Source organism: Neovison vison, chromosome 9 (genome assembly GCF_020171115.1).
Source record: "Neovison vison isolate M4711 chromosome 9, ASM_NN_V1, whole genome shotgun sequence".
Classification (NCBI taxonomy): domain Eukaryota; kingdom Metazoa; phylum Chordata; class Mammalia; order Carnivora; family Mustelidae; genus Neogale; species Neogale vison.
This window is the reverse complement of record NC_058099.1, coordinates 84,139,894-84,153,294: the sequence shown is the minus strand read 5'-3', so window position 1 is coordinate 84,153,294 and position 13,401 is coordinate 84,139,894. Positions and strand designations below refer to the sequence as shown.

Here is a 13,401-nt window from a genome sequence, read left to right as displayed (position 1 = left end):
GGAAAAGCCCAAGATCTCTACTGCGCCAATGGAGAAATTCACGGGGTATCTTAGCTTTACGAGTAAATGTATGTCTTCCTTCTCTCAGTACCTGAAGAAAAGGAATCTAAATGGATGCGTTTCTGGAAGCCAGTGCACTAGGGACCACCACAATACCCTCATGACGGAACTCCAGCAGAAGACAGACCGCGGAGCTGAAGTTCAACCACACTCTTCTGGAGCTGAAGCTCCATGGGGTTCTAGGTTTCTGATCAAAGCACCCTGACCATCCTTCCGTCCACAGCCACATGCTATCTAGAGAAGGAAAGCATGCACCTGCATGCAGGGTCAATGCCCCTGAGGCACTTTACCTTGTTCTGCTCACACACGTACTGTATCCTCAGAGTGTCCATGGCTCTGATCATGGCTTGCATGGCGGTGAATATGTTTTGGTAAACCAGCTTCGTGAACCCCTTTCTATCTTCATCGCTGTAACCGGACCCATGGATGATTCTCATTTGCTTGATAAAGGTGCTTTTGCCACTTTCACCAGTTCCTGATAAGACAACACAAGGGGGAAAACACAGTCAGTGGTCTTTGAAAGGAGCACGCTGAGAAAGAAAGACCCTCCTGGCCATGTTGGTCTATATAATGAAGAATAGGTTGATTGGGTGAACCTGAACTTGGAAAGGGCCTGCCAGTAGTATAGTAGTAGTATCCTAGACACCAGGCAGAGGGGTCCCTATCTTCTACCCTGTGCTTTAGAAGGCCTGATGCATTTCTCAATCTCCTTCTCTTACTCTAACACACACACATGCACACACACACACACAATTTACTACAGGTTCATGAGTGTCTCAGTGCCTTGGAGTAATTCTAACCATCATCTCTTGTAACTAACACCATCTTGGCCCCAGGGAACTGCTTTGGTTCCCCACATCCCTTGTCCCGAGCTCCTTCTGACAACAGGCAACTATGTCCAAATGTTTGAGGGTTCCATCACTGCCAGTACAGCAGTGGCGGTGATGGAGGCTGCCTCAGAGCTCGGGGAGCATTTGAGCAAGAGGACAGAAGTCTGATTCACCTGCCCATTCCCATCTTTCGGATACATGAACACAACTGATCCTTGCACAGTCAATCACCATCCAGTTTCGCCAACTGTCTATCCATTTCTCCACATGGATAGTTGAGATACACCTGTTTGTGTTTGATAAGAATTTTCCTTACAAGAAAAATGTTCCTTTAGATTAACCTTTTCAAAACACAAACCTGCTTTTCTATCTCCCCAACCTCACTCAGAAACCTCAAGAGCTACCCTCCCAGCTTGCTCAGGAAGAAAGACAAACCTCCTCAATATGGCCACCACAGCTGTGCGGTCTGCCCCCTGGGTCTTCACCAGCCTCCTCTCACACAGGCTTCCTTCCACCCTCTGCTTTCTGGCACACTGGCTTCTTGCAGATCTTCCCTTCTCCCCGCTTTGGCTCATGCTCTACATGTTCCTGGAATGGTCTTCCTTTGTCCCGCTTGCCTTGGCTCTTGGCCTGGCCTCCCTAATGAAGTCATGTTCCCCGACTGGAAGTTCTCATGGTACCAGTTGTAGCACATGTTCTGGCTGTTCTCTTGCCCATTAAAATCATTCTCCATTTGACACGCATCTTCCCTGCCAGCCCCTGAGCTCCATAATGGGAGAGGGCGGCCATGTTTGTTTTTACTCACACTGTCTCCCCTTGTGCCAGGATAATGTCTGACAATGGGCACATGCTTAATAAGCTTTTAAATTACTTTAAATTGTGGTAAAATAGACATATGATTTACCATCTTCATCATTTTTAAGTGTTCAGATCCTAAGTTTTAGTACATTATAGAGATTATACTTTGTATAGTCTCCAGAATTCTTCCTCTTGCACATGCATTAAACAGTCCCCCTGACTCCCTGCTCCAGCTCCTGGGCCACCATTCCATTTTCTGTCTCTATGCATGTGACTACTCTAGATACCTCATAAAAGCAGGATCACATCAGTATCTGTCTTATTTCACTTAGCATAATGTCCTCAAGGTTTGTTCAAGATGTTGCATGTGACTAGATTTCCTTTCTCTTAAAGACCTGAATAATATAGCAGTATATTTTAAGTATAGAATAGTAATTAAGAATATACCCAATCTCAATTACCTGGATACTACAGGTATGGGCCACAGGGTAGGTTATCCTCTCTCAGTCTGAGCTCTGTGAGTGGCATGACTTCAACCACAGCAGGAACCACCACAAAAAGTGGCCAAGCAGGAGCCTTACCCTGATTCTCTGTGACCCTTTCAGGGTTATTCCTCTTTCCCAGTATTGGCAACTATTTGGATAGTCACTGTGTGGCTGCTATTTTATACAAGCGAAGTCCTATCTTCTCGCAACCTGCGAGGTTTGACTGTCACCTTTGTTTTACAGATAAAAACAAACAAACCAACAAACCTGGGGCTCACCAGGTCAATTTCCATTGACAGATGAATGGATAAAGATGATGTGATACACACACACACACACACACACACACAGATGAGTATTACTCGGGCATCAAAAAGAATGAAATCTTGCCATTTGCAATGATGTGGATGGGAATAGAGGTATTATGCCAAGCGAAATAAGAGAAAGACAAATACCATATGATTTCACTTTTATGTGGAATTTAAGAAATTCCACATCAATGTTTCTTAAGGAATTTAAGCAACAAAACAGATGAACACAGGGGAAGGGAAGAAAAAATAAAATAAGATGAAAATTGAGAGGGAAGCAAACCATAAGAGATGTCTAACTCTAGGAAACAAACTGAAGGCTGCTGGAAGGGAGGGAGGTGGGGGGAAGGGCTAACTGGGTGATGGACATTAAAGAGGACACTTGATGTAATGACACTGGGTGTTATATGCAACTGTTCAATCACTAAATTCTACCTCTGAAGCTAAAAAAATGAAGGAAGGAAGGAAGGAGGAGAGAAGGAAGGAGAGGAGAGAGAAAAGGAGAGAAAGAAAGGAAGAAAAAATGAAAGAAAAGGAAAAGGAAACTTTGGGCTCCGATTAGTTCAGTGGTCTCTGCAAAACCATACCATTAGCAAGAGAAAGACAGGGCTTTATTCGATCAGACTAATGACAGGCTCTTGTCAGGGAAAAAAGTCAGGGTTATGACCAATATGACTCAGCTCTACTGGTCTAAGGAAGACAACTGTGAGGTTCACAGCCACACATTGAACCCAAGCCCCAACAGAGCCGCCATCTTGCAAACACACACTGCCAGGCTCAAGGAAGAACCTTCAGATAAGTGAATGTTCTCACAAGCAGCCTCATTGCTACCTCACTTCACCTCCAGAGGCAGAAAAGGTAGGTGCTGTCTTCCTATGTCAGAGATGGGGGAACTGGCCGTGAGTCAGCAAACAAGGCGAGGTTGGGGCCAATGGAGAGCTTGGGGCTAGAAGACAAGCTGCTGATGCCTCAGCCTTCAGGTTCACCAAAAGCATCATCTCCCCTGAAGGAACTGTTTTCCCTTCCATCCCCTCAATAGTCAGGCCAAGCCCCTTAGAGCTCTCTAAGCCCATGGGACACCCAGGTGCCATCCCATCTTTTCTTGTTTGCAGATCTCTCACTGCTGAGTCCAGCAAGGGTAAAGCTTGAGGGTCACACATTTGGGTACCATGAATATTGCCTGCGACATAGTTAGCTGGCCATCAACGGAGGGCGAAATGCAGATGTGAACGGAACAAATGTGAGAAACCAGTTTCTTTTAGAGCTCTTCTATCATGGTCAATCACATAAATACAAAATATGAATTGTCTAGAGGGCTGCAGTGACGTCAGGTGCCCCCGAAGCTACCATTTCATGACAGCTCTTGGCTTCCCAAATCACATGCAATAATGTGAGGACCTATGGGGACTGTATACTGGCTAAACTTGGTCCCAAGTCCCAGATTACATTTCATCTCTGCTCTTATAGGATCCTGGGGTCCCTGAATCTCCTTTTGTCTATAATGCTGCCATGCATTCTTCTGTTCCATGCCAGCAGGGTTGACCTATGGTCCAGGGCTCCCTTATCCCAAGCAAATACTAATCCTTCTGCATTTTCAGACTCCATGAAGCTGACGTCAAAGGAGAGATTATGTAACTATCTCGAGACAAGCTGTGATTTTGGCCCTGAGACCAGAAAGATGACTCAAGACTCAGCCCAAAGTTCTACCAAGGTAGAGAACCTTTTTAGTTATAAAAGACATTCACCTACAAGAGCTTAAAACCAACCCCATCACCAGCCTCAACCATAGAAACAGTTTTTAAAAGTCGTTGATTTTTCCTTTTGGACAGGGAACATTTCAAAAAGAAAATGTTAAAAATGATTTTAAATGTTCATTTAAAAAAGATATAAACTTATGTGATACATACCAGTATTTTTAAATACCAGGATTTTTAAATATTCTTCAATTCTATATTGTGGTTATTTGGAAAATGAGAAACCAAGCATGGAGCAAGAAAGGCCAGGTTAAAGGCAAAAAGAGAGGCTGAAAGACATGCTCCACTGGCGGCTGAGGTCCAGAGAACAGAGTCTCAGGGTGGCAGGTGCACAGCCTCTCACGTAAGCCACAACCCAACCCAGTTAGAACCTTCTTTGTCCAAAAGGGAAACTGAAAATTAGAGAGATTACATCATTTATTTAATCTCTGCCCAAGGTCGCTCAGCTTGGAAGTGTTGGGTCTTGGGTCTAAATTCAGGTCTGTGTTGGTATGTGTCCTTCCCATGATAACACCGTGTGCTAGTTTTACACTGAGCGTTTCTCCAAATAAATGGTCAAGTCCTACCCTTTTATCATTGTAAGCACAGTCTTGGTCTGATACGGACACTTCAACACTCGGGGCTTTATCTCGAATCCTTCAGAGCTCTGCTCTACGTGAGATGTTTCCAGCAGCAGATGAGGGCCATAGAGAGGAGAGAAGTGGGGGGTCTCTATGACAGCTGCGACTGGGACCAACCAGAGGAACCAAGAACCAAGAAACCAAGAAACTCAAGCCAAGGATTTGAGCTGACTTTCCTCATTTGTTCTCAGCAGAAACTCAACACTCATACACAGAGTGCAACTGTTCGTTCTATTCAAGTAAAAGATCTAAAGGGTATGATTTTTAGAATGAAAATTATTGGTGACTGGAGGATTAGGTGACGCAGCTTTTACCTCCCATTTAACCGTGTTTTAGAAGGTGTGGTTTGGGTCCGAAGCTTTGTTTCTTGTGTTTTTATGAGGACTTTCTCTGGGGTTCCCCCACAAAACCACCATGCTACAGCAGACAGTGAGGACAACAGGAGCCCTCCCCTGAGTGCAGCTTTTTATTTTACAGGGAGGGGGAAAGCCTTCAGTTGGAAGGTGAACTTTGGTGTCAGGCTACCAAGGGATCCAATGGGAAGTGACAAGGGAGAGTGGAAGAGGAGCAGAGGTGGGGGAAGCAGAGGACACCACAGATTGGAAGGATTTTCACTCCTGGACCCAATGCTGTTAAAACACCAGATGGATAAAGGAATAAAACTAAACTAATTCCATTTCTAGATTCTGTTGCAAATATTAATAAAGGAAATGGCTCTTTTCCCCATTTAGTTTTTACTTCAGTGTTTTTATATTTAGAGGAAAAAAAAAAACCAACCAACCATGGTTATAAGTACGTTAAAACTTGCATTATGTTTGAGGTCGCCATCATCCTACTATAAGTGTCCTCTGTAATGAAATCAGCGGATAACGTCTCAGGAAGGCCCTGTGGCCAGTAACAGAATCCCCCCAGAGGTTCCGGGACCCATTCTCTTGTTCTCTGGCTCCAACTGCGCCTCCAGTAAGGCTCACATACTCCCCTGAGTCTCTCACTGTTAAGCTCTGCCTGGGCTCTCTGCCTTTCCCCAGCCCTTTAAATAGGAGTTATTTCCTTTCCCAGAATAGCCACTCAGAGTGGCTAAACTGAACACACATCGCTTGCTACTGTAGCATGCTTGGCACACACCATATGCGTTCATTCTATTTCATATAATTTACGTTCTATTTCAAGTTAAAACTCACCCCTATAGGCTTTTTGCTTTCTGTGGGTGAGGCCATATGTACCTTTGACCTTGCAGGGCTTCAGGCTATCCTACAAGACCCCTGCTGCTGGCATTTACTTCATCACAATCTCCCAAAAGCCCATCATCTGCATACCCATCTTGTGATTTTTTTTTTTACCCATACTCATATACCACCTATATGACTTTTTATTATTTAGAAGAAATTTTTACTCAAATAAGTTTGTTATGAAAGGAAACATGAAAATTTTAAGTGAAAAAACAGTGCCATTTGCCATTAAAATTAAATTATAACTATATTATAATTATATTATAATTAAAAGTATTATAACAAAGTCAGCCTACAGCAATATTCCAACTAAAAACATCCTGCCTAGCAGTGATCCAGGTATCACATTTTGGTAAATGATACACACAAACTATTATCTTCTTTATATGAAATTTGCTCTTTTACTTAAAGGAACCTCCCCCTCTTTTTCCTCTAGAGACTTCTAGAATCCTACCCATGAACCTCATCCAAATGCAAAAACAAAAACAACCCCCCCCACACACCAAAAAAAACCCCCGAGGGTTAAAACTCGTGTTACTGAAAAGGGGCCAACAAAATGCCTCAGCACTAAAATTCTAAACTCTGAGATTTGAGTAAGCAATGTGAGACTCAACTTTCAGCTTAATTTTAAATACAGAAAAGCTCATGGGGAAAAGAGAAAAAAAGTTGCTTTTTAGGAGCCAAGAGGGAACAGAGGCCAAAGCAAAATAAATCCTTTGCAAGTGAAGACCAAGGACATCTGAACAGTAAGCCAATTGTTCTGGAGTTCACCTACAATCTTTTGTAAAGACAGCCTCCCCAGGAGCCAAAGCAAGGAGCTGATAAAGCCTCCTTAGATGGGCAGAGCCGTCTCCAATATTCTGGGATGTTTTCTGAAACCATCTGTGAGAAGCCATTGTTTTTTAGCTCAGCTTTACAGAAGATAAAAACAGAACAAAATAGAAATCAAAACATTTGAATGGAGACACAATTCTGGAGGTTGGTATGAGACCTACAGGCAGACGAGGGTGTGGACATATAGAGGTGATGGGCAGGTGGGCTCTGTAGGGCCTTACTGCCCTTACTTCTCTACTATCTCTGGAGCCTTAAACACAGCACGCAGTAGGAACCCAAGGAACCCATATTTGTAAAGGGTTATCTGTTGATTAAGACAAATAGGATGATCATGATTTTCAAAAAGCAATAGGAAGTAGGTTTGTCTGGCTAAGAGAAGGTTCAGGACCTGGATGGGTCTGTTAAGCAGATGCCCTGCAGCTTGCCCTTCTTGGTGAGGATACCAGGGACCGGGGGCCAGCCAGGCAGGGAGGCTTAGGTTCTGTAGCATGGTTTTCTGGTAGTGGAATAGATGAGTTAAGAAATTCTTTACATAAAATTGTTAGCCAGAAGCAGCAAGGAGGGCTGCCCAGGGAGTGTCTCAACTTGGGGCTTTCTGGCTCCGATAACTCACAGCTGACCTTGGGAAGCAGCCACCCCACATAGTAGGAGTTTCTGCACCTGTGAGTGTTACAGCCCTGGTGCTTGTTGTTCTCAAGATACCGATGGATGACCGCATCTGGCTGACACTGGGGAACATTCCAAAGGATTTCTCACTGTGACACTGGAATGAATGTTTGTGTTCCACCAAAATTCATCTGTTGAAAACCTAATGCCCATGGTGATGATCTTAAAGGGGCCTTTGGGAGGTTATTAGGTCATGAGGATAGAGCCCTCATGAATGGGATTCATGCCTTCATCAGAGAGACCCCAGAGAGCTCCCTCACCCCTTCCACCACGTGAGGACATAAGAAGTCTGGAACCTTGAACTGAGTGCTCACCAGAATCAGACCATGAGGACACCCTGATCTCTGACTTCTTGCAGGAACCTAGGAATATCCATTTTAACCACCACTCCAGGGATTTTAACACACCCAGGCCACAAACACTTCGGAAAGCACTTTTCCAGGACCTTTGCGAAGGCGCCATCCACTAACACAATCTACCTGGGACAGGAATGCTCAAGATTTTATATCCTATTTGATTTACTTGGTGGGTTTTTATACCAAACTGCAATTTAATTTCTGCATAAATAAAATATCCCCCACGGGAGCTCTGTTTTTCAATTTCTAGAGGGAAAACACTTTTAGCATGCCATAAAGATGCACTTACTCAAGTCAATCCTGACTCCTTCTGCCCAGCCCCCTGTCACTATCACAACCACATCACCTTCTCCAGCTTCTGTGCTTGCAAACAGAGGAGGTGCTAGTTTTCACCATAAAAAGAGAAGCAGCCAATGTTCCACGAATGTTTCTTTTTAGTTGGAAACAACTAAAGACAGGGTTCATGGCCTGGAAACAACTAAAGACAGGGTTCATGGCCGCTCTCCTGACAGAAGAGCGGAATACAGGGCTTTTGAAACAAAAAGGGGAAGCTGCAAGAAATTAAGTGAGGAGGTTCAGTAAATAATTTGAAATTTAAAAAGGTGACAATGAAGTAATGGGGGAATTCAAAGATGCCTTGTATTTTATAGTCTTTCTGTTTCATATTAACCTGCAAAATCACCTTTATTGACTCACCAAGAAGAGCAGGAGTCCTAACAATTCCAATGGCAATTCCTGCCATTTTCCATCATCTTTGATCCTCATTTGGTTGAAGAAGGTATTTAAGCTCAAACATGACTTCTGAGTTCTTATATCAAGGCAAAGCCAAAAGTCATGCTAACAATGTTAAACAGAAAGAATTTCTGAGTAATTCTTTTTCTGATTTTCAAAAAACCATGTACTTCTCACAGTTGTCGTAAGTGTATTTCAAAGTTCAAGAAAATGGGACAAGGCTAATTTTTACACTAAATTGAGTTATTTACCTACACAACCAAATTTCTCTAATTTGTTCTAAATGTGGTATTCTGGGCGCCTGGGTGGCTTAGTCATTATGCGTCTGCCTTTGACATACAAATGGCTAACAGACACATGAAAAAATGTTCATCATCATTAGCCACCAGGGAGATTCAAATCAAAACCACATTGAGATACCACCTTACACCAGTTAGAATGGCCAAAATCAACAAGACAGTAAACAACGTGCGCTGGAGAGGATGTGGAGATAGGGGAACCCTCTCACACTGCTGGTGGGAATGCCAGTTGGTGCAGCCACTTTGGAAAACAGTGTGGAGATTCCTCAAGAAATTAAACATAGAGCTTCCCTATGACCCTGCAATTGAACTACTGAGTATTTACTCCGAAGATACAGATGTAGTGAAAAGAAGGGCCATATGTATCCCAATGTTCATAGCAGCAATGGCCACAGTCGCCAAACTGTGGGAAGAGCCAAGATGTCCTTCAACAGACGAAAGGATAAAGAAGATATGGCCCATATATACAGTGGAATATCATGTCTCCATCAGAAAGGATGAATACCCAACTTTTGTATCAACATGGATGGGACTGGAAGAGATTATGATCTGAAATAAGTCAAGCAGAGAGAGTCAATTATCATATGGTTTCACTTACTTGTGAAGCATAAGGAATAAAATGGAGGTCATGAGGAGATGGAGGGGAGAAGTGAGTTGGGGGAAATCGGAGAGGGAGACGAACCATGAGAGACTGTGGACTCTAAGAAACAAACAGGATTTTGGAGGGGAAGGGGTGGTGAGTTGGGTGAGTCTGGTAGTGGGTATTAAGGAGAGCACATATTGCATGGAGCACTCGGTGTGGAGCATAAACAATGAATTTTGGAACACTGGAAAAAAGAAAAAGCATCTGCCTTCGGTTCAGGTCATGATCCCAGAGTCCTGGGATCGAGCCCACATTGGGCTCTCTGCTCATCGGGAAGCCTGCTTCTCCCTCTCCCACTTTCCCAGCCTGAAAACCCTCTTGCTGTCTGTCAAAAAAATAAATAAAATCTATTTTAAAAAATGGTATTCTTTATAAAATGGTATTCTTAAAAAATGCGATAAAATTTGTTTGCCTTGGTATTAACTGCTTTATGTCAGGAAACAGTTGTCACTGATTACGTCATTGATCTCTTATAGGTAGTCCCATGATTCAGAGGTCTTCATTACTTACAAACATTATTACTGACCCTTCCATAAAGACTTCCACAATTTCATTCATTCTGTGGTAACAGGTCATCTGTAACACATTACACAGAATCCAGAAAAGTAACAGTTTACAGAAGTAACAGTATACAGAAGCTTAAGAATCAAATGCTTATTAGTGACAAAATTCTCTTTTGGCAAAGGCCCTAAACACCAATTTTTTTTTCTCTAAAAATGGAAAGCTACTCAAATAAACTCTATGGCTGACAGGTGAAATATTAGAAATTTAATTAGAAGTACAACTCATCTCACTTGGAAAGGAGGGTCACGAGATTGCTTTCTGCTCTATGATTCTGACTCATCATCGGTTTCCTTTCCAAAAAGATAAACTATAAGCAACTTCATAAATAGTTGGAGAGTCTTCTACTGTTCACCACTCCTCTTGAAAAGTAACATTTCCCCCCTATTCTTACAGAAACATTCACCAAGAAGTCATAACACCAGGGCACAGATAAGACTTTGGCCTCTCAACTTTTGAAAGAACAAGAGGAGTAATTTTTTTTTCCTTTTTCAAGTTTTTATTTCAATTCCAGTTAATTAACATACAGTGTAGTGTTACTTTCATGTGTAGAATTTAGTGATTAGACACTTTTTTTTTTTTTTTTTAAAGTAGGCTCCATGCCCAGGGTGTAACCCAATACGGGGTTTGGACTCACCACACTGAGATCAAGACTTGAGCTGAGATCAAAAGCCAGAGGCGTAATTGACTAAGCCATCCATGTGCCCCTGATTCAACACTTCTTTACAATACCCAGTGCCCAGGGTGCCTGGGAGGCTCAGTCAGTTAAACGTCTGCCTTGGGCTTAGGTCATGATCCCAGAGTCCTGGGATTGAGCCTCACATCAGGTTCCCTGCTGGGCGGGAAGCCTGCTTCTCTCTCTCCCACTCCTCCTGCTTGTGTTCCCTTTCTCACTGTGTCTCTCTCTGTTAAATAAATAAATAAAATCTTTAAAAAAAAATAACAATACCCAGTGCCCATCACAAGTGCACTCCCGAATCCCCACCACCCAGTGAACCCACCCTCCCACTAGGAAGTATCAATCTGTTCTCCATGATTAACAATCTGTTTTCTGGTTTGCCTTTTTTCCCTACTGCATGTTCATATGTTTGGTTTCTTAAATTCCACTTGTGAGTGAAATCATTATTTGTCTATGAGGAATGACTGAACACTCAAACAGCTAACACTACCTTGAGACTCAAGTGAAAACTTGTTCTTGCACAAGTCACCATCTAAAATCAAACTTTTGCATATACTGAGAAAGAGGGGAAGGAGCACAGCAAAGACAAAAATTACTTAGAAGAACGAAAAGAGAATGGATTTAAAAGAGAATGGATTTAAAGTCCATCGAGCCCTACTAAGAGTGGGCAAGGAGCCAAGGTAACCATTTTGAAACACTAAAGCATTTTGCTAAAACACCAGCAACTCCCTGATTCACTCTTCTTTCCATCCCCTCCCAGCCCAAAGACACATTTAAATGAAAATAAATTTTTATTTAAATGAAAGTGCAGTTACATGTAGGATCACGTTAAGAATGAAAACTATAGCAGCATTATTTGCAAAAGCCAAGGTACAGAAGCAGCCCAGTGTCCACTGATTGGTGAACGGATAAAGATGTGTATATGGGGGCGCCTGGGTGGCTCAGTGGGTTAAAGCCTCTGCCTTCGGCTCAGGTCATGATCCCAGAGTCCTGGGATCCAGCCCCATATCGGACTCTCTGCTCGGCAGGGAGCCTGCTTCCACCTCTCTCTCTGCCTGCCTCTGCCTACTTGTGATCTCTCTCTCTCTCTCTCTGTGTCAAATAAATAAATAAAATATTAAAAAAAAAGATGTGTATATGTATCCATTTTGTATATATACATGTGTATATGTATCCATTTTGTATATATACATGTGTATATGTATCCATTTTGTATATATACATGTGTATATGTATCCATTTTGTATATATACATGTGTATATGTATCCATTTTGTATATATACATATACACATAATGGAATATTACTTAGCTATAAAAATGAATGAAATCCTGCCATTTGCAACAACATGGATGGAGCTAGAAAGTATAATGCTAAGTGAAGTAAGTCAGAGAAAGACAAACATCCTATGATTTCACTCGTGTGGAAGTTAAGAAACAAAACAAATAAGCAAAGGGGAAAAATGCAAGAGAAATTGTCAAAGCAAGAAACAGACTCGAAATTATAGTGAACAAACTGATGGTTACTAGAGGGGTGGGGGTGGGGGGATGGGTTACATGGGTGATGGGGATTCAGCAGTGTACCTGCTGTGATGAGCACAGGCTGTTATTTGGAACTGCTGAATTACCGTATTGTACACCTGAATCTAATATAATGCTCTATGTTACCTGAAATTACAAAAAAAAAAAAAACAAAACAAAAACACAAAACCCTTGAGTAAATAAAAAGTAAATTAAAAAACACAAGAATTCCAAAACTGTAGGGCTTTAAAAGTACAGTACACTACTACTATGCTGGATGAAAGAAGTTAAAAAATTGTTCTCTCTTCATCCTTCTCACCATTCTGGCAAAATATGGTATTAGTTTTACTCAGACCTATGTAGACACGCAAAAAAGTATACAGTAGTGTTCAGCCCACCATGGTGATCAAAATATGTGAATTTACCTATGAAAGGTCTAAGAACAAAAGGGTTAAGTCCAGCAGTACACTGGCAAGGTCATCAACCACTTAAAACTCAGGCCACGTCATTTTGCCTTCCTTCTTCTCTCTCCCGCAGTGGTCTGCTCACATGTTGAACTCTTCCTCCAGCATCACTTTTTCCATGAATCCCCAGAATTTCCAGGTAGAAATGCTCATTCTCTTCTTCCTGTTATAATTATCTGTTTACCTTCCACTACGGCTGCATTTATCACAATATGTGTATGTTTACATGTATTCAATAGTCTGTAACTTCCCATAAATCAGGAACTCTCCTACCTTAGGACCCCAGGACCTCAGACAACATCTGCCATAGAGTAGATACTCAATAATGGTCTGAATATTTGAAGAGTTTTCTAGTATCCTGTTCCTTAACATTCCTTGTCTGATCACCACACAGTCTTGGAATCTTTCCTACCATTCAATTCAGAAGGACCTTTCCCAACATACATGAAACACCCCATCCTGCTGTAATTCTCCTCTCAACCCCCAAATCAACAAACAAGTTTGTGCCCACTCAACTCCCAAGTTCTCATCCAACTATCTTTATTATTGCTTCATTCTCCGAA

At 42.2% G+C, this 13,401-nt stretch overlaps 1 protein-coding gene across 2 annotated transcripts in view; it reads right to left on the bottom strand.

Moving 5' to 3' along the window:
* Positions 1–13,401, bottom strand: part of GNA14 (G protein subunit alpha 14) — a 191,708-nt gene that overhangs the window by 82,277 nt on the left and 96,030 nt on the right. The window contains exons 1-2 of one of the 2 annotated variants that reach the window (XM_044265851.1): positions 1,326–1,390; positions 351–535 (exon numbers count right to left, since the gene is read on the bottom strand). In XM_044265851.1, the coding sequence (XP_044121786.1) occupies positions 351–497 (147 nt within the window). In that variant the 5' untranslated portion in view covers positions 498–535; positions 1,326–1,390. Of the gene's footprint in view, positions 1–350; positions 536–1,325; positions 1,391–13,401 lie in introns of those variants that run through there. The other variant, XM_044265850.1, reaches the window with a different exon arrangement.